Genomic DNA, 23,762 nt, shown 5'->3' on the forward strand with positions numbered 1-23,762 from the left:
CAAAGAGGATCATAAACATGTCTGAAAGGTTCGGAATCGCCGGATAGAAGAAACTCTCAAAGTAGAAGGCAGAAGAATCAAAACATTTATTTAGGCTCCACAGTAACCAACCCATGAACCAGAAGCCCCATTTTGATATGTTGGTCATAATCTTCCAGGCCCAATAGGTACGCCTTGAAAGAGTAACCAGGAGGCTACAGAGAAACATGATTGCGTAAAGCAAAATCATGTTTCCCCCTTTATGGTAATAAGATTACCCACTGGACTGAAGTCTTTGTTCAGCTTCCTCCCGTAGATCAGCTCTGCTACTGGCAGCTCCTGCCTCAGCTGTGTCTGTGTCTGAAACTCAAGCTGCAACTGTAACTGACGATGTAACGGTCGCTGTAACTGACGTAACTGTCGTAACTGTCGCTGGCTCCAACCGAAAAAGGAAAGAGAGGAGAACTCTCCGAGCTGTCCTCTCCCCTCTTATAGGGTCTCTGACATCATCAAGCTCCGCCCAAATGACCAGGGCCGATTGGTTCTTGAGTTGGCTCCTCCCCCTAGGGTAGACCAGGTTCTGGAGCTAACACCTCCCCTCAGCCAGCCCCATGACTCATCACACAGGAAGTTCTGGTCCTGCCCCGGAAGAGCAAGCCCCAGCGTCCAGGGAAGCTCAATGAGGTAAACTGAGTCATTCAAAGAAAACAAAGGCCATTCTGGTTACACTCCACCCCTTGTTATAGGATACATAATCTAATCAGCCATGTATCCTAGAACATACATTGTGATCCAATTACAAAGGAAACTAAAACATATCATTCATTATAAAGCAAAACATATCATTCAGTAACATTCCCAAACATTGGTTAACGATTCAAATGCGATCCACCCCTAGATCCCAGCAAAATAATCTCTTCAATCAATCATCCCCAAAATAATTATTAATAATTCAAATGTCCACCCCTAAATCCTTGTATCCATTACATAGGATCAATAATATCATAACAATAAAACAACACAGCAAGGATAACACAAAATAAGTAAACAGAACACTATCATCATTTCCACCCCCCTTGAACGATTGGGGCTCAAAATCTTGGGGTGAGGGGTGAAGGTCTCATTTTCCATAGCTTCTTCATGCTGAAATTGGATGTAGAGATGGCCCTGCCCCCAAAAAGTCCCATTCCAGAGGTCATTTCTTTAACGAGCTGGCAGGAATTCCAAGAATGCTACATGCTTAGGCAGTCACCGGAAAGTGCAGGGTGCTTAAGCCTGAAGGAAACAAAACTAGCAACAAGGTTAGCCAAAACAAAGGACAAAAAGAATAGACAAGTATGGACTATAATTCTTCAAATAAAATCATCTCAAGTTTGGTTGAGATTTTAGTTATGCAAAGATCCAACATCAGAGCCAAACTCAGGTGGGAAATGTTTCTTTTCAAAAGGAACATAATGAGGAAGCCAAGAGGATCCCACCCTAGATATAGACTAAGATTGTCCTCCCAGCCTTTCCCCAAATGTACAAGTTTTCATCCGTTAATCACACAAGGTCACCTTCAGTCTGAGTGGCTTGTAGGCTTGCAGGAGCAGTTCTTATTTCCCTATTTCTCGTGTTATCAAGTCCTCTATACATTCTGTATAATTCATTGGTTGGAATTCCATCTATCATTTCAAAACCTACTCCTGCTCTCAATAAAGCAGTAAACATTTCTTTCCTTGTTACTCTCCTTTGGCGCCAAGTTTGCTGGTTATACACTCTTCTCTCTCGAGGAGATCTATCCCCTCCCCAGTCACCTAAGTCATGTAACTGTAAAATCTTATTTATCACTGTTGTAAGACGGCTCCCTACTTCTCCAAGTAATAAATTCAAAATTAGTTGTTTATAAGCAGGGGGAGCTGTCCTAATTATTAAATTCCTATGAGACAGTCCCATTGGATCATTGTAATATTTGTCTGCAGTTCCTGTCATAATGGCAGTCTTCATTACCTCCTCCTTTAGTCTCATGATACAATCTCTAAGTGAATACCAGGGTCTGTGCTCAGTGGGCCACATAGAATCAGTATCATATCTCTTATTGCATCCCACAGCGGCTAATGCCAACAGAGTAGTCCTGCTATCACCATCTCCTTGCTGATGATGTTCCCTAAAAGCTTGTTGAACTAGAGGATCATGGCTGATACCTATGAATCTCATGCAGTCTGTCCCATCTACTGATATTCCACCGGCCCCTTGATCACTGAGTCTTACCATCCAAGATATCAATGGTTCTCCTATTCTTTGGCTGAATCTACTCAAAATATCTGTGACCTCTTGCGGTGAGAAATCTTCCTGAATTTCCCTTGTAACTGAATCTTCACCTCGGGTTTCTGTCTTCCTCCTTTGTATGGGTCGAGCCCTTGTCTGATCATTTAACCATCTCCTATTCTCTGTGTGAGGCACATCCTGAACCCCAGTAGTGTTTTGTGCCTCAGCCGGCTCTTTCTGGGCTGGGTTGAAATGCACTCTGGGCTTTTTTGGTCTCCTGTTGCTCTTAGCCACATTAATAGAAAAGTTCTTATTTGAGTCAGTTTGGTCTCCTGCTATCTGAGATTCCTCTTCTCCCTGTGGGGTAGGAGTGCCCCCATGTCTTTCACTTAATCTCAATCTTTCGTATACTAGACGGTAGGCTGATAACACTATCCAGCTTTGCCTAGATAGTGATGCCCCTGACTGAATCCCAACTTCTCGTAAACACTTTTCCAAATCCCTAGGATCTCCTCTCCGTAGCCTTGGTTCCCAGTTTTCACAGGGTCCAGCTTTTTTAGCCAATTCTTTTGCTAGGGAGGAATAAAATGGATCCTCCCATCCTGGGATATTTATCTCTTCCTCTGGAATTGTTCTGCTTCTAAATTGAGATCTTATACCTAGCGATCCTGTTCGTGACGCCAAATGTATCAGGAGGGCAGAGTTTATAATCTCAAAGAGGATCATAAACATGTCTGAAAGGTTCGGAATCGCCGGATAGAAGAAACTCTCAAAGTAGAAGGCAGAAGAATCAAAACATTTATTTAGGCTCCACAGTAACCAACCCATGAACCAGAAGCCCCATTTTGATATGTTGGTCATAATCTTCCAGGCCCAATAGGTACGCCTTGAAAGAGTAACCAGGAGGCTACAGAGAAACATGATTGCGTAAAGCAAAATCATGTTTCCCCCTTTATGGTAATAAGATTACCCACTGGACTGAAGTCTTTGTTCAGCTTCCTCCCGTAGATCAGCTCTGCTACTGGCAGCTCCTGCCTCAGCTGTGTCTGTGTCTGAAACTCAAGCTGCAACTGTAACTGACGATGTAACGGTCGCTGTAACTGACGTAACTGTCGTAACTGTCGCTGGCTCCAACCGAAAAAGGAAAGAGAGGAGAACTCTCCGAGCTGTCCTCTCCCCTCTTATAGGGTCTCTGACATCATCAAGCTCCGCCCAAATGACCAGGGCCGATTGGTTCTTGAGTTGGCTCCTCCCCCTAGGGTAGACCAGGTTCTGGAGCTAACACCTCCCCTCAGCCAGCCCCATGACTCATCACACAGGAAGTTCTGGTCCTGCCCCGGAAGAGCAAGCCCCAGCGTCCAGGGAAGCTCAATGAGGTAAACTGAGTCATTCAAAGAAAACAAAGGCCATTCTGGTTACACCAGGTCTCTAGTCAGCATAATCTAGGTCCTTAGTTAAGGGTCTCTAAGCAACAGACAGAGTTGGTCCAGCTCCCCAGTCATGCAGGGCTAAGTTCAAACAATGCAATAAGGTTTTCTCACAATTCCCACAATTGAATAAGATTTTCTCACAAGACAGAAATGGGACTAAACCTATAATTGAACAGAAAGGGAACTGAGCTAGCTCCAGAACTGAGTCACAAGATGGAGTCATTGTGGTTCACTCGATTCCCACAGTCAACCACTTGCTGTCCTAATCTCCTCAATTCCCTCAGTTGTATAATCAGAATTGTTTCATCTTTTACCCACTACAGTGATGCAGTGGATTGAGTACTGGGCCTGGAGTGGGGAAGACCCGAGTCCATCCAACCTTAGACATTTACTGTGTGGCCCTGGGCAAGTCACTTAACCTCTGTTTGCCCCCGTTTCCTCGTTTGTAAAATGAGAATAATGAGAACACTGGGATCATTGTGAGGGTTAAATGAGCTCACTGTAAAGTGCTTAGCACAGTGCCTGACACATAGTAGGTGCTTTCTGAATGTTAGCTGTTGTTTTTTGCAGCTCTGTTGCTTAGCACATAAGAAATACTTAATGCCTGATTGATTTTTTTCCTAACCACTCTTTGGGGAGAGAGTTGAAGGGAAAAAAATCATTGTCTGACATTGCACTTTGCTAACACATTTTCCATTCTCTGAACTAGGTACCCCTAACCCAGATGGCCTATGGTTCTGCACCTCCTCCTCAAATTCTCTACAATCCAGCCCAGCAGATCTTGACATATGCAGGATTCTGTCCCCCTACAGCACCACTTCCTGCCTACTCATCCTACCCTTTACCCCTTCAGGTACAGTACCTTCAAATTTTGCTCTTAATATTCACCTAGAAGAAAATCAAACATATTTTCATGCCCGAGAAAATATGGGAAAGGAGTATTTTTCATTAGATGTCATTTAGACCAATAGTGGTAAAGGAGGCAAGAGGAAGGACTTGGAATATTCTTGCTTTGATGCTTGGGTCACCCACCCTCCTTTCAGGTTTACTTAAAATCATGGATGATAAAGCCGATATAATTGAGGAAAAAGGAGTCTGGGGTTAGATTTCTAACTTTTGAGAAGAAATCGTGGTGGACAACTACACCCTTTCATTAATCCTCCTTTCGTGCCACTGTCAGAGACCAGATAGTGGTAGGCCATTGTGTAAGCCAGTTTGGCATTTCCAATATTGGCTGATCTGGCGGCTGATCAGAAACACGAGAGAAGAGATTACTTCCATAGCCCATGAGCCAACTCTTCTAGAAGTGCGCCAAGGCTAAGAACCGGAAATATTGGAATCCTATAATGGGATGCCCCAGGAACTTGTAATCTCTCTTATTATGACAACAAAGTATACTACTGTTGAATAGTTTACTTTGCAATACTGATGAAGCAGGAATTTCAGTGTTAGTGTGGGAAAACTAGGAAGAAAGCTTTTAGGAGGACTCAGAGTCTTGGATGTGCAGTAATGATTATTCTTTCCTACCCATGATTCCATGAGCACTTTTGTCTCTCTGTGCTACTTGGTTTCAGGACCCTCCATCTGTGGCACTGGTAGAATTAAATGTCAATCTACTACTCCACTGCTCCATTTAATATCTCTATAACTTTCCAAACTAAAATATCCCTCCCTGGTCAACCACACATATATTGTTTCCCCCTGTTGGAATGTAGGCTCCTTGAGGTCAGGACTATCTTCACATTTATCCCACATTTGTATCCTTAATGCCTTGCACAGTGCTCAGTGTATAATAAGTGCTTAATAAATGTTTTTTCATTCATCAACTTTATCAAACTTTTTGTCATGGTAGAAGCCTTCATTTTAGGCAAAACTTCGGCAGAACTTTTGTATTAAATCCTCTAATTAATACCTAATATAAAACAACATAAGACTCTTTAAAACAACCCACCAACCAATCTTGGGGTACTTCATCCCTTGGAGTATAGTGTGAGAAACATTATATGAGACAGTATATATCAAAACCAGTCCTGGCAGCCATTTTTCTTGGTCTAGTAAAATGGTTCTATGTGGTTTTGTTGTCCTCTAAGGACAAATTACTTTGTTGCCACATTCAGTGACCATCTCATTAACAAGTGAAGGAGGACCACACACAAGCCATTTTGTTGTGAAACTACCTCTTAGAGGTTCTACTTTCTTCCCTGCTATGCCTTATATCTGCTGAGGCACAGAGGGATTTGGAAGGAGGTGGCCACTGGGGCAAAGGATCATAACCAGGGGATATGGTCAGTAGAATTATGTCAGTGGTGGCACAAGTCTAAGTGGGGTAACCCATGTGCTGCTGGGTGAGTGGTTGGGAGAGTATAATTCAGTTGAGGGAACTTGGGGTGGAAGGCATGCCTGGCCCCAGCCCTAGACTCTTATTCTGAAACTAAATAAGATTCCATAGAAATTCTTAATGGCTCCATCACCAACCTAATGGTCCCAGGGTATATAGAGCGAGACTGTCTCAACCCCTGAGGTAGGACCTGGGGAAGGGACTTTGGATAGTCATAGAAGCTTAGAGCTTTATACTCACAAATCTGGAGTTTCTCAAATACCTGACAATAGTAATAGCTTACATTTTGTAATACTTTATAATTTCCTAAGTGCTTTCCTCAGGTAACACACCTGGAAGGTAGGTAATGTGAGTATTTTTATCCTTTTTTAATTTTAATTTTTTGCAATCCTCTGATTTTTTTTAGTATAGAGAACAACTGATAAGGAATCTCATTTTGCTGTCTTTAGTAAATTGCCACCTGCTTTGTAATTTATAAGGTGTTGCTTTCAACTCTAAGAGGTTAAAAAGCAGCTTCGCCAAAGTCCCACAGTCCAGTCTGTGTCAGAGGTAGGCCATGAATTCACATCTTCCCAGCTCCAAATACAGCTTTCTGCCTGAAGTCATTCTGACTTCATAAATAAGTCACTTGAGATACAGAGTAGTGGAATGATCTGCCAGGAGTCACTCAGCTGGGAAGTGTTAATGTTAGAACTTGAATTCGGGACTTCTGACCCCAGGTTTAGTGCTCTCTCCCCGCTTCCCCGCCCTTGCCATTCTACTATGTGCTGAGGATTCAATACTACTTAAACTGAATTAATTTGAACAACACACACATATGATCCAGCAGCCATGTAGTGAAGTTTCTCAGAATAAGACAGAGAGGTTAGAAGGACATGTGATTTATCCATGGTGACAAGGCATTGGAAATTATTATGAAGCTAAAACTGAGATTTTTGAGCAGAAAAGGAATTTGAAGGTTCTCAAAGCTTCTCTTAGCACCATTCTCCCTGACTGATTCCTTGATCACCCAATTCCCAGCCCATACTTACCTCCAGATAGATTTTCAATACATAGGATTGTAGCTTTAGTGCTAGAAGGGACCTTAGAGGTAATGTAGCCCAACCCCTTCATATTACAGATGAGAAAATTGAGGCCCAGAAAAGGTTTTAGAGATTTGCCCAAGGTTAAACAGGTATTAAGCACTGGGGACAGAATTTGAATCCAGGTCCTCTGACTTCAGAGCCTATGCCCTTTATATTGTTACTTTAACACTATATACCAGTTTCAGAATTTGCCTGAGATTCATTAACATTTAAAAAGGACTCTTTTTGCCCAGTGTGTTGGTATACATGTGTGGTCCCTGGGACCCTTGAGCCTGAGGCTGGTGTATCTTGAGTTTAAGGTTCTGAGCTGCAGTGGGTCAAGCTGATTGGGTGTCCCACCAAGTCCAGCACAAATGTACTGAGCCCCCAGGGAGTGGGAGGGCACTAGTCTGTCTAAAGAGGAGTGAATCAGCCTGGATGGGAAAAGAAGCTGATCAGGAGTGGGAATGGGCCTGAGTCACTGTTGTACTTACAGCCTGAGTGAGTTAGGGAAATCCAGGAGGTGCAGGTAGGGGTGGGGAGAGAGAGAGAAGAGGGAAGAGAAGAAAGAGAGGGGGAGAAAATGAGAGAGAGAGACAGAGAGAGACAGAGGCAGAAAGAGACAGAGAGATACAGAGAGAGGGGGGGGAAGGAGGGAGGGAGGGAAGAGAAGAGGAGAGAAGAGAAGAGAAGTGAAGAGGAGAGAGAAAGAAGGAAGGAGAGGGAGAGAGAGAGAGAACAGAGAGAGAAGGAGAGGGGGGAAATGGGAATGATGGAAAAGAGAGGGAGAAGAGGTGGTGGGGGACAGAACTCTTTTTAAGAGTCCCCTAGACAGCTAGCAGTCTGAACAATGTCTTTCTTATGGACTCAATATAAAGACCCCTCCTCCCTTGATTTGCACTTCAGGGTAAGTTTGCCTTCTGCTTAGATATCTGGAAAAACTAATAAAATAAAAATGTCCTGGAAGCTGAACAATATGAATTCTAATCCCAGATTGCATGTAAGCAAATTGTATTTATTTTTGTGCCTCATTTTTCTTACATCAACCACAATTACAAACCATAAGTCTCTGGAAGGGAAGAAAGTTTTTCCCCAAGGAATGTTAACCACAAAATCATAGATTTGGAGCTGGAAGTTTGGAACTTTGAGGCCATCTAACCTAACCCCCTCATGTTTCAGATGAGGAAACTAAAGGCGCAGGAGATTAAGTTGACTTGCCCAGAGCCACACAGGTAGAAAGTAGCAGAAAGTAATGAGATTCAAACCCAGGTCCTCTGACTCCAAATCCAGTCCTCTTTCCACTGTATGACACTACTATTGTTGACCAGAAAAGAACTGACGGGGAAATGTGGACTTTTTTAAAGGGTGGTGATTATTTTTCATAAATCGGAAACGGATCATCCAAGACAGTTGGTGAACTAATCCCATCTTATCAGTGTGATGTATTGTCTCCTCACCTCTGTGTTGGGATGTTGGTGTTTTTGAAAACGGCAACCATCCTGGTTTGAAAAATCCAACTTCCTTGATCTCATCATCTCATGGGAGATCTTGGTTCACATCCTGATGACCTAATTAGCTGTTATGGTCAACATATGTAGGACTGTAATTACATATACGTTAACAATCAGATTTCATAAGAGAGAATAAATCAAATAAGGCTCCATGTGCTCCCTAAGAAAAGAAAACCAGAATCAATGTTTCCGCTTCAGCTAAACCCACCAGAGATGGAAAGGAAATATGTTAAGTGTTCTGTTGACATAATTAGCAGCTAAAAATACACCCACATGATAGAGAGCAGAGAATGAGCCAGCTACTTTTTAGTTTTGAGTGGTCAGTAAAAAAATGGAATAAAAATTTAAAAGCCACACATCCATGCCAATCACAGCTCTTTGCTTTTTCCAAGATCTCTGCTAGGCGAGAAACATAAAGATTTATCGGTAAGACATCCTAGTACAGAACAACATGAACTAAGCTTTTAATTTTATATATATGTATATGTACAGATAGATGTAGATATGGTTAATCAGTTCACATATCTTATATCATCTATGTCCCTGTCTGTTTACTCTTCTGAGCCCAAAGCTGTTATCCTTTTGTGAGAATCAGGACCTGTAGCAATAGCTAATGAGACTTAATGCTAGTGAAAGAGAAAAGACACACAATGCAGAGGTTAAGAAACTTGAATGTATTGAAAGCTAAGCCATAACTATGACTTTTTGTCCATTCTGGGGAAGTAACAGCCAGGACAAATGGTATGAAGCATGTGTTCAGTTCTGTTTGTGTGTATGGGGGTGTGTGCTGGGGAGGGTGGGAGAGGGGATGGAGGGGACCAGAACAAGTGTGGAACTGCTAACCCAGACCACATCTGGTAGCTTTCCGTTTTAACTAATTATTCTTGCCAGGTAGGTGATAAGTTCTGTTGTTTCTACATTGATAAAGGACTGCAGGTACTGTCAGTGCTGTCTCAATTTGAAACAGTGGGACTCAGTTCTCTAATTGCCCCATCCTAGGTAAAACAAGGCTCTAAGGCACATGCTACAAAGGGCTTTTTTGTTTGTTCTCTTGTTAGAAAGGCTTATGGTGTGTGTGTGTGTGTGTGTGTGTGTGTGTGTGTGTGTGTGTGAGAGAGAGAGAGAGAGAGAGAGAGAGACAGAGACAGAGACAGAGACAGAGAGACAGAGAGAGATCTTGAATCTTGAGATACAAAGTTGCTAATACATAAGTTATGATTACCTCTTCTAGGGAACTGGTGATGAATTGACATAAACTTCCTGATTTCCATTAGAATTTTAAAGACAATTGTCCTTTTAAAGCCATGAAACTATAGTTGACCCCATATTTTTCTATCATGCACACAGATCTTCAGATAGATATGTTCTTCTAGAAAAGCTGAAATATTTGTGGAGCATTTATATATACATACATATACACAGATACATATATACATGCATATGCACGTATCCACATATGTACATGTACACATATGTATGCGTGTCGATATAGATATACATGCACACACCAATTTGGGGAGTAGACCATGTACCAATGTAGATAAAATAGCTTTTGTGTGTCTTACAACTTTTGTGTTTTATCTCTTATCCTCAACTCAACACTTTTAAAAATATGTTAGTAGATGAATAATGAAGAAAGGAGACAAAACTTTGATGGTTTAAACCAGGGGTGGGGAACCTGTGGCCTTCTAGGTCCTCAAGTACAGCCCTTTGCCTGAATCCAAACTTCACAGAACAAATCCTCTTTAAACTCTTCTCCCTTCCCCCTTTCCTCTTCCCTTCTTTGTGTCAAAATATCTTTTGCTCTTGTTCCATCTTTTTTTTGGGGGGAAAGGGAGGGACAGAGGTCCGTATGAGTGATTTTGCTGCTTCCAGTGTGGAAACTCCCTTTACCAATGCAGCATAGCAATTGTTCTCCTCCTGTCTGAGAGTCTGAGAGAATTTTCTGGGGGCATTGAGAGTTGGGTGATTTTCCCAAGGTCATACGGCCAGTAGGTAGATGTCAGAGGGAGGACCTGAACCTAGGTCTTCCTGACTTTGATGTGAGATCACTGTCAATTACATTGTGCTTTCTCTCCACTTTTTCCTTCTTAAAAGTGAAACTTTGTAGACTTCCCCATTTCCAGAATGTGAATGAATGGAATGGCATGGAATAAATGGAAGTCTGAGCATTATCTTTAAAACAGAGAGAAAATATCCCTTTACTACGAAGGAATCCCCTAATAATGGTGGAGTAAGGTAGGGTGCTCTCACCAGTGCTGGAGGATATGGGGTGCTAGAAACAAAGTTCAACCTGGAGATGACAGAAAGTTTGGAGTGGCAGATGACAGAAAGTTTGGAGTGGCAACTGAAACTCTTGATGATCGGTGCACGTTTCAACAAGCTGGAGCTGTGGATAGAAATATAATAGGGATACCTGTAAAGTTCTTTACTTGAAAATGACAATTCATGTGAGAAAGATTCAGAGATTTAGTGGACTACGCACTAAATATGAACTAATAATGTGACACAGACCCTCAATTCTCCCTCCTAAAGAAAACCCACCTCCTGACGTCATTTTTTCTTGGGAGTGGGAGGAGTGTCTAGACCTATCACTGCTACCTACATAGCTTCTCTATAATCTGTAGTCTTGGAGAGTTGCCTAGGGAAAGGGCAGGGGAAAGATATATAAACACTTATAGTACCTACTGTGTGCCAGACACTACGCTAAAAAACACTTTACAAACATCTCATTTGATCCTCACAGCAACTCTGTGAGGCAGGTCCTGCTATCTCCATTTTATAGCTGCAGAAACTGAGGCAAACATCAGTTAAGTGATTTGCCCAGTCATGCAGTGATCTGTGTCTGAGTGCTGGATTTGAACTCAGATTCTAACCATTGCTGCCACCTAGCTACTTCAGTGCCCAGGGGCACTGAGAAGTTCATGTCCTATTTGTGATCACACAGCCAGTATGTGATTGAGGCAGGAATTGAAACCAGCTTTTCCTGGCTCCAAGACTGGCCCTGTATCTACTGTGCTATGCTGTATTTAATATCTGGTTTCCCAGGTTGCATTAAATGAAGGACAATATCTGAAGTCCCACTGGACTCTGAATTGCTTTTATATTCTTTAGAGTACTGTGTGTATGGAGATATTAACAAATTGAAGTGCATCTGGAAAAGGAGAACCATGAAAAGGAAGTGTCTAAAAACCATTTCACCTGAGGAGTGCTGAAATGAAATGGAGATTTTTATCCTGGAGAAGAGAAGCTGAGTAGGGGAACATGATAGCTGTCCTTAAATATTTGAAAGGTTATCCTGAAGAAGAGTCATTATTAGAGTTTATCCGTGGGGCTCTCAAGGGCAGAAATAGGACCATTGGGAGAAAGTTATAGGAAGATAGATTTCATCTCAATAGAAAGAAGAATGTCCTGTTTGCCCTCTCCAAAAATAGAATAGACTGCATTGCAAAAGTAGTGGTCTCTCCAGCGCTGGAAGTGTTCATGTAAAGGTTGGATGACCATCCACTAGGAATGTTGTAAAGGGAGATTCCTACACTGGGTGGAGAATTGGACTGAATGACGTCTCTTCCAGCCCTAAGACTGGATGATATTACTCTAAGTGGCTATATTTGGGAGAATACATTTTATTTTTGTTTTTTTTAAATATTTAATTTATTTTCAGTTTTCAACATTCATTTCCACAAGTTTTAAATTTTCTCCCCCTCCCTTCCCAGTCCCTCCCCAAGATGGCATGCAATCCCATATGTGCTCTATACATACATTCCTATTAAATACATTTTCACATTAATGAATGGGAGAAACCATGAGAAAGAAAACAAAACAAAACAAAAGAGAAAAGAGTCTGCTTCACTCTGCATTCTGACTACATAGTTTTTTCTCTGGATGTGGATGGCATCATGAGTCCTTTGGAAAAGTTTTAGGTGAGAATACATTTTAACCCATTCTTATAATTATGAAATACAGAATCAAGGTCTATAAAAATGGTCCAGGGCTACTATGGCCCATAACATGTGACCTGAACCTTTGTATTATATATTTAGTTCCTAAGATTTTGAATAGGAAAGACTAATTAATAAAAGGCAGCCAATTGGAAAAATAAATGATGAATGTGTATTTTTACCCCTAAACAAACATAATAGAGCCTATATATAGGACAGATGCGCTTCTGAAGCACCTAGTATTGTTAGGTTCTTTCAGGCAGGGATATCAATTTTAAGGAATTTAAGCACTGATAGGATTGGACTAAATGATATCTAGGGTCCATTCCAGCTCCAAGAATTTATGAGTCTATGAGTTTCTAATAAACTCAGATGACCCCAGGGCTAACCTAGCCAAGTAGAGAAATTCCTTTTCATTCCTCAACCTCACTACCATATTGTTCAAGTCAGACAATGACAGTTGTGTTTGGGTTCATCTTGCCCTTAAGCCTGTGATTATGTTGGTAAACTGCTTCTGGCAGGGACCCTGTCCCCTGCTGCAAGGCTCTTAAGGGATGGTTTTATCACTTGGCATTTTCCTCATGCTTTTTCATACACTGCATGCATGCTGTAGCCTGAGTTTTAATCTTGCTTACTGAAGAATGCCGTTTCTGTTTAATTACAGCCTGCCGGCAACTTTCCAGCTTCGTCATCCACTGATATCTCTCTATCTGATGACACCCAGCCTCCGTCTCAGTCCAGCTCCACCTATGGGCTTCCTCCCAATGCCCCACCACTCTATACACCAACTTATTTCCTCCCTGGGGAAAAGCCTCCACCATATGCACCATGAAACAGCATAGGTTTTCTGTAGTCATGGCAGATTTAAAAAGACACTTCCAGAAAACCAGCTGTTTTGACTGCCTGCAGATGAACCAAGGAACTCTTTCCAGTTCCACTTACTTTCTTCTCTCTTCACATTCACTAAAAATGGACCTGTAGTCTGGGAGACCAGGCCAGATATCTGATCAAGATGAGCACGCTGCTGACTTTGGGAAGCCAGTGGCAGTAACCCTCTGTCCTTTCTTTCTCCACTGTAACTACTGGTGATGGGGAAAGGTAAAGGGGAACCTTTATCAAGAACACTGTTCTCTACAGAAGCAGCACTTCATCATTTCAGATACCCCTGGCTTCTTTTCTATAAATCAACAGTGTACCTTGGCCTTAGGATTCTTCTTGTCTGGACAGGGTTGTCTCTTCTGTTGTTTCTTTTGCTCTCCTAAAGAAGGAAAACAGATGCCTTCAGTTTCATTTCCTTACGGCATTTTTTTAAAAAAAATTCTTTTGTCCTGTGGGAAATCGGGTCCAGAGAAAATCAGTGTCACAATTAATTTACAATAAAATATGCTATATGTTTGTGTATATACATATATTATATGTCATATGTGTGTTCACATGTCACAAAGAAGAGATGTGGTCCCCCGTTGTTGCATCGATCTCTGGGTAGCCTTTGTTCTGAAAAGAAAAAGGGTGCTGTTTAAAGTATACAATACCATATTTAAAGGATTATTAGTGGTTTCAACCATGTGAGTGTTAACTGTTACTTCTTGAGTATAAAGTCTGTCATCACTATTGTGAAAGTATTTTCTATGGGAGTTCAGCATTTGAATTACAATGTTTGGTCTTGAATAGTAGCTTCTAGAAGATGCCTAGCTAACCAATAAGTTGAGTCAACAAGTGTGTAAGTGCCTACCTTGCCAGGAAGCTGCTGCATATAGGACCTATTCTGGCTTGCTCTGGTTGGATGAGAAGCGAGGATCCTCTTTGTTCTCCATTCTACTCCAATCTGACTCAATTTTCTCATCTATAAAATAGAAGTCTTTGATTAGATGGCTTTTAAAGGGCCATTCCAGCACTAAAATTCTCAGATTCAATTTTGACATCTATGCCTAATTTAAAATTAAAAAAAGTAAATAAATTTAATGTAGATCCATTGGAAAACATGGCCTTTGGCTCCCTCTGCTGGCTGTAATTCTACAGCTTTGTTTTATATGACCGGTCTTAGAATTTGATTTCTCCTTGAGTAACTGTTACAGAGGACACACATTTCTTCTGGGAAGCTACAGAAAGGTTTAATGTAGGGGGGAAAAGCAATCTAAAAGGGAAACATATTCCATTTGGGTCCTCCCAAGGTCTAATCTTGTTAGATAAAAATTGGATAAGATTTTAATGTTTCCCAGAGAAAGTGAAATGAAGAAAAACACATGATGAGTCAAATCACAATAAACTGGATCAGAGAGACCAGAAAGTGCCATACGTACAAAAGATACATGGCAGGGAGAGTGGGAAGGATAACTCTGTGCCAATGACGATTTTATTGGGATCTAAGAACTTATATTATCTTTCAGTAAGAAGTTGGTTTCATTGAAAACAGTTGTCTCTGTGTTTACATTCCTACAAATCCCAACTGTAAAAAGGTGACCAATCTGGTCATACTTATTTCTTCCCTTCTATTACCTCATATTTCTGTGTAATATCCCTTAGGAAATTGATATTTACAGGTCTTCTAGAGCAGTGCTGTTAAACTCAAAATAGAAATGGATCCCCTCTGGCTATATATTGACTTAGAAAACCATAAATTAACATTGTCTATGTTGCATTGTATTTTTATTTATTTTGTCAAATATTTCCCAATTGTATTTTAATCTGGATCCATCCATCAAGGTATCCACCTGGATACCTTGGAGAGAGGTTTGCAAGCAAAGTCTGACAGTCCAAGTTATTGCTGATGTATGTACAATTTAATGAAGATCTGAATTATCAGAAGCAGCTGAACTGTTCCCAGTGGCTGAAGGAAAATTTCAGATGGCTTGAAATTTGCTTGATTATGGGCTAATGAGTTTCCTGCTTACAGGGTATTTGGCTTTGAACAACCCTTTCCTGGAGACAAAGTGCCTTCAGCCAAAGAAATGACTCTCTAATGGTGGGGAAGTTTAGGGGAGATATTTTTAGGCAGGGTGTCTACCACCTGCCATCATTTAAATTACGGTGTAGAATCTGGCTGCTCATTTACTTTGCCTAAGACATCCCTAGTTTAAACAGCTGGATTGACCCTCCTCTTCTTTGATTGTTGTAATTCTATGGACTTGGCCTTGTTCTCACCTAGTTCTCACCAAAGACAGTTTTTCCATAACATTCCTCATCTATCAGTTAGGGCCCGGAAGGCCAAAAATGTGTACATAGTGTTAAACAATGAAAAATAAAATAAAGTCAAACAATGGATAAAATGTTCCCATTTCTCTTGAAGTCATACATCAAAACAGTTTGTTCTCTGCTTTGCTAGAAGATAATTGTTTCTATTGGGTTAGAAACAGCCATACTGGCTTTTGTTTGTATTAAGTTTGGAATGGAAAAGCGTTAAACTATTAACTCTTTGTGAACCATGTACTTTCTCAAGTTTCCTCATGAGAAGAGTTAGCCTTGATATAGCCACCTTCCCTTGGTGCTGAACATAGGAAACAAGAAAGGTTAAATTCTAAGTCCCTGCCAGGGCGAGACACAGAATATAAGCATGTATTTACCTAAGTAAGATCTCCCTTACATATAGGGGAGAGTTTTGCAAAAAGCAGAATACATGTAAGCATATGTATGTATGTATATGTATATATATATATGTATGTGTACATGCATGTGTGTGTATATATATATATACACACACACACACATTTACACATGAATGAATGAATTGGATCTGTGATTTCATTGGTATAGAGGGTTGCATAGATAAGGAAACTCACTCTACCAATATAGACTGGCACCCTCTCTGAAACATATAGCTTTAGAGAGTTACCTAGGACACTGAATGGCTAAGTGGTTGCCTGTGGTCACAGAGCAAATGTGACGGAGGCAGGTCTTGAACACAGGCTTTCCTGGCACTGTGGCTGACTCTCTTGCTTATATACAAATATATGTGTATATCACATTACATATACATGCATACATACACATTTGTTTCAATAAGATGTATACTTTATTTGGTCTGATCTCTTATTCATAATAAAAATTATGTCAGAATATTAAGGAAGCAAACATTCAAAATGTCTATTTTTAAATCCATAACAAAATTTGGATGAAAACAAGAAGATTGAACCCTAAGGCTCCTTCCAGCTCTGACGTTCTATGAGTCTGTTAATTTATGTGACACATTGCTCATGCCAATTAGTGGCTTTATCGCATAATTGAATTAATGAGACCTTTCTGTCTACATTTGTAAATGCTTTTTCACCATTCAAATTATATATATATTTTAATAAAGGGTGTTCTGGGTAGGTATAGAATGCCAGAAAGAATGGCTAGTACTGTAACTAGTCCTTTGTCCTACCACTTTCTTCTTCATTACTGATGTATTTACTCTGGAATGAGTATTCAAGCAGCGTTTGCCACAAAATGAAGAAAATGATCAGGGCCCAGGTGGCTTCCTTGTTAACAGGCCTTAGCACCAATACTACTAAGCTCCAGCTCAGTGATGGAGCAGTTTCTGTGGGAACCGCCGTAGGAGGTTGTGAAGGAGTCAGAAAGGAAATCATTTTCCTCTTTGAAAGTCAGTGTTCACACTAGGATTGGTTCCTTCAAGACTTGAGTAATCCCAGCCTTCCCCTTTCCTGCTGTTCCAAACAGGATACCCCAGTATACACTTTGGCAGGAGTTAAAATGACCAGACGTGATCATAGCAGAATAATATTACATAAGAACTCACAGTGAGACCCTCGGGAGTGACTGTTAGGATAGGGGAAGCAGAGAGAATCCCTGTTTGCTAGAATCAATCAACCAACAAACTTTTCCTCCCAAAATATAATTGTATTTACTTAATTAAATATTTCTCAATTACATGAAAAAGTTTAACATTCTTTTTAAAAATTTTGAGTTCCAAATCTCTTCTTCTCTCCTTCTCCTACCCTCTCCTTCAGAAAGCAAGCAGTTTGATATAGATCATATGTGTATATTCATGCAAAACACCATATTAGTCATGCTGCAAAAGGAAACACAGACAAAAAAAGAAAACAAAACACCCCACCAAAAAAATTAAAGTTAAAAAAAATGCTTCACTCTGCCTTCTCTGGAGGTGGATTGCATTTTTCATCATAAGTCAGAATTGTCTTGAAACATTGTATTGTGGAGGATAGCTAAGTCATTTTTAGTTGATCATAATACAATATTGCTCTTATCGTGTACAATGTTGTCCTGGTTCTGCTTGCTTCACTTCATATGTCTTTCTAGGTTTTTTCTTTGAGCATCCTATTTGTTATTTCATATAGCAAAACAGTGTTCCGTCACTATCATATACCACAACTTATTTAGCCATTCATTAATTGATGGACATCCCCTAACTTCTAATTCTTTGCCACTACAAAGAGCGCTGCTGTAAATATTGTTGTATGTATAGGTCCTTTTCCTTTGATTGCTTTAGATTACAGACTTAGTAATGGTATTTCTGGCTCAAAGAGTATGCACAGTTTTATAACCTTTTAGGTATAGTTCCAAATTATTCTCCAGAATGGTTGGATCAGTGCACAACTCCACCAACAGTGCATTAGTGTTTCAATTTTTCTGTATCCTCTTTAATGTTTGTCATGTTCCTTTTCTGTCATATTAGCCCATCTGATAGGTAGAAGTGGTAGCTCAGAGTTGTTTTACCATTCTATCAATACCGATTGGTATTGGTATTGGTAATCAATAGTGATTTAGAGCATTTTTAAAATGTGACTATAGATAGCTTTGATTTCTTCCTCTGAAAACTGCCTGTTCATATCCTCTGACCATTTATCAATTGGAGAATGACTCATATTTATCAAAATTTGACTCAGTTCTCTAGATATCTGAGAAATGAGGCCTTGATCAGAGAAACTTGCTGTAAAACTTCTTTGACCAGTTTCGTGCTTTCCCTCTGATCTCTGGCAATTGTGTATTAAGTCCTGGAACTGAGCACCAAGCACTAGAGATAGGAAGACCTCAAGGAGCATATGTCCAGTTGGGACATATGGGCACATATATACAAAGTCAATGCAAGGTAGTTTCTGTGGGGATGGGAGGCACTAGCAGCTTGGGGAGACAGGAAAGACTTCATGTGGGAAATGGCACTTGACTTGGGTCTTAAAGAACTTAGGGATTCTGAGAGGCAGAGGAGAGAAGGGAGTTCATGCCAAATATGGGTAACAGCCTATTCCAAGGCATGGAGTTAAAGGAGTGCAGGGAGGGAACAAGCACTGTGCAAAGCGCTCTACATGTAACTTGTTTGATCCTCATTTAATGAGGAATAGGAGGTTATGTTTGGGGTAAGTTAGTCAGGTTGGCTGGACCACTTAGCACATGAAGGAGCATAACGTGTGGTAAGTCTGGAAAAATAGGCTGTAGCCAGACTGTGAAGGGCTCCAAAGACATGAGCAGGAGAGTGGTAGCGATGCTTCCGGAACATCACTTTGGTATCTGTATGGAGGATGAATTGGAGAATGGAGCCTGGAAGCAAGAAGACCCATGAGGAAGCTTTTGCTGTAGTTCAGGTGAAAGGTGATAAGGACTTGAACTAGGGTGATAGGCATGATGATCAGGCTTAAAATCAAGTTAGCCTCTGCCATTAGACTCTTGGATAAATGTTTAGATCCTAAAGACACAGTGAATTTTTTTAGATGATTGTGGAATTTGAGATGATCTGTTAGGGATATTTCTTGAATTAGATAAAGGAGAACAGCGTATTTAAACAGTTTGTTTAAAAACAACTGAACTTTTATAGTGGCTAGTAAATTATTTTGAAGCCCTTCATTCTGGGACTGTATCTCTAGAAATCCTGGCCCTATTCTGTCCTGTCCTTTCCCATGATGATCCAACTTTACTTTCTTCTTAGGGAGTAAGAAAATTTTAGTGGGTAATATGTTTCTCTTCTTCCTGTCAGCTTTCCAAAGGGCCAAGACCTTTGGAATTAATGATTGACTTTTATGCTTGGGGGACTGTTTTTACATTCGTATGGGCTTCTATCAGAACTTTGGGTCAGCTATTCAATTCAGTTTGGTTCAATTCTACAACAAGTATTTATTACCTAATTGCCATGTTATTTCAGACCTAGCATGAAGGCTAGGTCTTTTTATGGGTCATAGGATTTAGAGCTAGAAAGGTTTTAGAAATCTTCTAATTCAATCCCCTTATGACAAGCAGACTGACGTTTAGAGAGACAAATTGACTTGTCTTAAAATCACGTATTGAATAGCCTTTTTTCTTATAGATTGAGAGATTTAGAGCTAGAATCATGACCAGATTAAGTGATTTACTTGCCCAGGGTCACACAGGTAAGAATCTGTGAAGCTGAGGCTTGAATCAAGGTCCCCTGACTCCAAATGCAGTTGTCTTTATAATACTTCCTCCCAGTTTTATCTCTGCCTTTTTGTCAAGACTCCTCCCTGAGGCTTGGATTTCTGCAAAGTTACCTGAAATTCCTCAAATTCCACTTCAAAACAATGTAATTTCTTTAGAATTTCCACAGGATGAGGAAGTAAACAAAGACATTCCCTGTCCAAATTCCAAGATGAAACCTAAGACAGCAACTGACTGTTTTTAACAGAAAGAAAAAAATTGCATTTTTCAGCTGAATTTGGTCTTTATGACTCAACAGTTGGATCTCCAGATTTCTCCTCTCCTGTGCTGACCAGTTATGACATTTGGAGATTGTCTTCCTGCAGAGTCCTTAAGATAATTCAGTTTAGCTATTAGCCAGGAAATCTTTAATTAGCAAGTAGAAGGGGTAAAATAATACCAGAGGGCACCTTAAGATTTGCAAAGCACTTTAGAAATATTATCTCATTTGATCCTGGGAGGACTTCACCTTACAGATGAGTAAAATGAGGCAGACAGAGCTTAACTGACTAGTCCAGAGTCACAAAGCCAGTAAGTGTCTGAGGCCAAATTTGAACTTGGATCTCTCTGGCTCAAAGTTCAGTCCTCTAGTATCACCAAGTCACCTCTAAGTGAAAGGAAGTTTATGAGCAACAAATTCAGCAGAAGCCAATTAATTCACAGAAGAGTCCAGATTCCATAATTTGCTCCCAGTTTTATCTTAGTTCTTTTGAGGGAAGTCAATAGGAAGTGGATCAACAAAGAAGGAATTCAAATCCCATTCTTTCCACTGGGTGCATGTTCTCAGTTTCTCCTTATGGAAAAATATATGTGGAAAATCCCAAATACTGTTCTGCAATGTCCATAAATAACTTTTAAGGCTTAAAAGATAGTTATTAACCTGGCTTACAGAGAGGTGAATGTTTTCCAGAGCAGAAGGCAAAGACAGTTACTCTTTTGGCAGGGGGTAGGAGTGGACCCTGGGACATTCTTTACAGAATTGAGTAAGGGTAGTGAATAAATGGGCAGCTAGGTGCCTAGAATCGGGCAGACAGCTTCCTGAGTTCAAATCTGGCCTCTGACAATTCCTAGCTGTGTGCCCCTCAGCAAGTCACTTAACCCTGTTTGCCTCAGTTTCCTCATCTGTAAAATGAGCTGGAGAAGGAAATGGCAAACCACTCCAGTATCTTTGCCAAGAAAACCCCATATGGGGTCACAAAGAGTCAGACACAACTGAAAATCACCAAGCAACAACAGTGAATGAGAATTCAATTGGAAAAGAAAGCTAAGTTGTAAAGAAGAAACGGCCTCTATAATTTAGGTTAGCAGGGAATAGGGATGAACGTAATAGCAGTTTACATTTATGTTTTAAGATAGGCAAATTATATACTGGTGAAGTAGCAAGCATTATTACTATTGTATTCTTGTTTTTACAAATGCCCAGACTGGTTAAATATCTTGCCAGTTGTAGAGATGGTCAGAGCCAAGATAAGAACCCAGGTCTTCTGATTCCAAGGCTATCTGTCTTACCACTAAGTTAGGCTGCCTCTCTGTATACTTTCCCTCCCTCAGGGAGGTGGCAGCTTGTGTCTAGGTGGCAGTCTGACTCCCTGGAATGTTCCATTCTCTTGGTGCTTGGTTGGAGGCCTGGCAAGAGAGTCTCCATTTCATTTTCTTCTGTTCCTCCAAGAGGCAGTAAGCTCATTCATCAAAGGAAAAATTCTATCTCTGGCTTGTAGTATATGTACATGTTATTTCACCTGTTAGAATATAAGCTCTTTGTGGATGGGTATTCTTTCACTTTTGTGTTTATATCCCCAGCCCTTAGCATAGTGCCTAGCCCAGAGCAAATTCTGCAAAGTGCTTGAAGTTTCATGGCTTCCTTGGCATTCTCATTCATTTAATCAATCAACTGATTAGCAAATATTTATTAAGCACTTAACTATGTGCCAGATGTGCCCTGGGAATAAAAAAAGCAAAAATAGTCCTTGCCCACAGACACCTTACATTCTAATAGGAGAGATAACATGTACATATTTAAACCTATATAGAATATATACAAAATGAACATGAAAGAGTTTGGGAAGGGAAGGTAGGCACCAGGAGTTGGGGGCTAGGGAATCAGGAAAGACTATATAGCAGGTTGAATCAAGAGGTGGAGGAAAACATAGCATTCCAGATATGGGGGCTAGCTAGCACAAAGCCTTAGCAGCTGAATATGGGACATCGTGAGTGGGGAACAGCAAACAGGACATTAATCCTTGAAACACCTTAAAATTTCTATCTGGGGGAAAAAAGGGTTTTGTTTTGTATTTTACTTCTTACTTCTCTTTTTCACTTCTGCATAAGCAGAACTCCTGTACTTCTGAAAGTTTGTGTGGAAGTCTGAAAGGCTAAATTAAGGCCTGTAAGACCAAGTTTTCATGGTCAAGGAGTAGCTTTCCTTAGGTGGAGGACAGAGACCCAAAGGAACTGAAGTTTCAGGGTAGGAGGATCACAACAACTCTTCCAGCTGAAATGTGAGTGGGAAGAAGGAGGATTAACTCTCTCATCTGTAAATCCATGGAGATGTAATAATGGAAGAACTGACTATGGAGTTTATATGGAGAAACTCTGGCTTCATCGAGTGGGGAGGCATAACTGTACCTTGGTAAAGCATTGAGGGCCATGGCTGGTTTGGAGCAAAAGTAGATGAGGTTGTACTCAAAACAACATCATTTCCACCTGCTGTTTCAGACTTGTTTGAGACCAATAACATCTCCTCTTTCTCTTTTTAATTGCCTCAAGACAAGCATGGCAAATCCCCAGGTATTAAAATAGTACTACCTTAAAGGAACTCTTTGCAAATCCACTGCCCTTTAAGTAAAAGATACTAATATACATTAGCCTATTAATCATCTTTGCATTATTAATAAAAAATAAGATAATAAAAAGATACTAATATGCAAAAGCATCTCTTAGTTGAGTAAAAGGTGTTTATCACCATCATCTTGGTCTACTAGATTCCCTATTGTGAAACAGCATAATTTTATGGAAGGAGATATACATTATACAGTACTTGTCCCTGCCCTAGAAAGAGGGATTGTGTTTGTGTATATTGATTTATTTTTTAAATTAAATTGATTTTTTTAATTAACACTAATCCTTTTCTCCCTCCTATCTCTCCATAACACCCCCCTCCCATCCCACTGAAAAAGAAAGAAAAACGACTTCATAGGAAATGAGACCTCTCTTTCCACACTGCTAAATTTGGTAAGCAAAGAGCTTGGAGAAGGAAAATGTGCTATTCTCAATAACTGAAATCCAGAAGTTCAACTTCCTTTGTCAGGCAAAACAAATCCCCATATTAGCCATGTCCAAAAAAAATATGTCTCAATCTGTACTCCATGATCTATGTCAGGACGTGGGTAGCATGTTTCATGGTGAGTCTTCTGGAATTGTGGTTAGTCATTGCATCTATCGGAGTTCTTAAGGCTTTGAAAGTTGTTTTTATATTATTGTTGCATTATATTCATTTTTCTCCTGATTCTGCTCCCTTCACTCTGTATCTGTTCACACAAGTCTTCCTAGGTTTCTCAGAAACCATTTCCATCATTTTTTTTACATTCAGTCATATTCATATACCATGACCTGTTCAGCCATTTCTCAGTTGATGGGCACCCTCTTAGAAAGAGGGATTGTGAGACTTCCCTTTCTACATTTCTAAACTTAGTAAGCAAACAGCGTTGAGAAGCAAAAATGTACTAGCCTCAATAGCTTTTTCCCCTAAACGTCCTTTGTTAAAAGAGAGAAAAACACCACCACCACCCTGTGTCTTAAGAACAAAACTAACCAACTTCTCTGAATTAGACCTAATCACAATAGGTTACCGCAGCAGTTGCATTATCTCTTTG

At 40.3% G+C, this 23,762-nt stretch overlaps 1 protein-coding gene across 1 annotated transcript in view; it reads left to right on the plus strand.

Moving 5' to 3' along the window:
* The window catches only part of TMEM255B (transmembrane protein 255B), a 134,982-nt gene extending 121,640 nt beyond the window's left edge, over positions 1-13,342 (plus strand). The window contains exons 8-9 of the mRNA XM_036755795.1: positions 4,366-4,509; positions 13,175-13,342. Of these exons, the coding sequence (XP_036611690.1) occupies positions 4,366-4,509; positions 13,175-13,342 (312 nt within the window). The remainder of the gene's footprint in view (positions 1-4,365; positions 4,510-13,174) is intronic.
* The last annotated feature ends 10,420 nt before the right edge of the window (positions 13,343-23,762 follow it).

Source organism: Trichosurus vulpecula, chromosome 4 (genome assembly GCF_011100635.1).
Source record: "Trichosurus vulpecula isolate mTriVul1 chromosome 4, mTriVul1.pri, whole genome shotgun sequence".
Lineage (NCBI taxonomy): Eukaryota > Metazoa > Chordata > Mammalia > Diprotodontia > Phalangeridae > Trichosurus > Trichosurus vulpecula.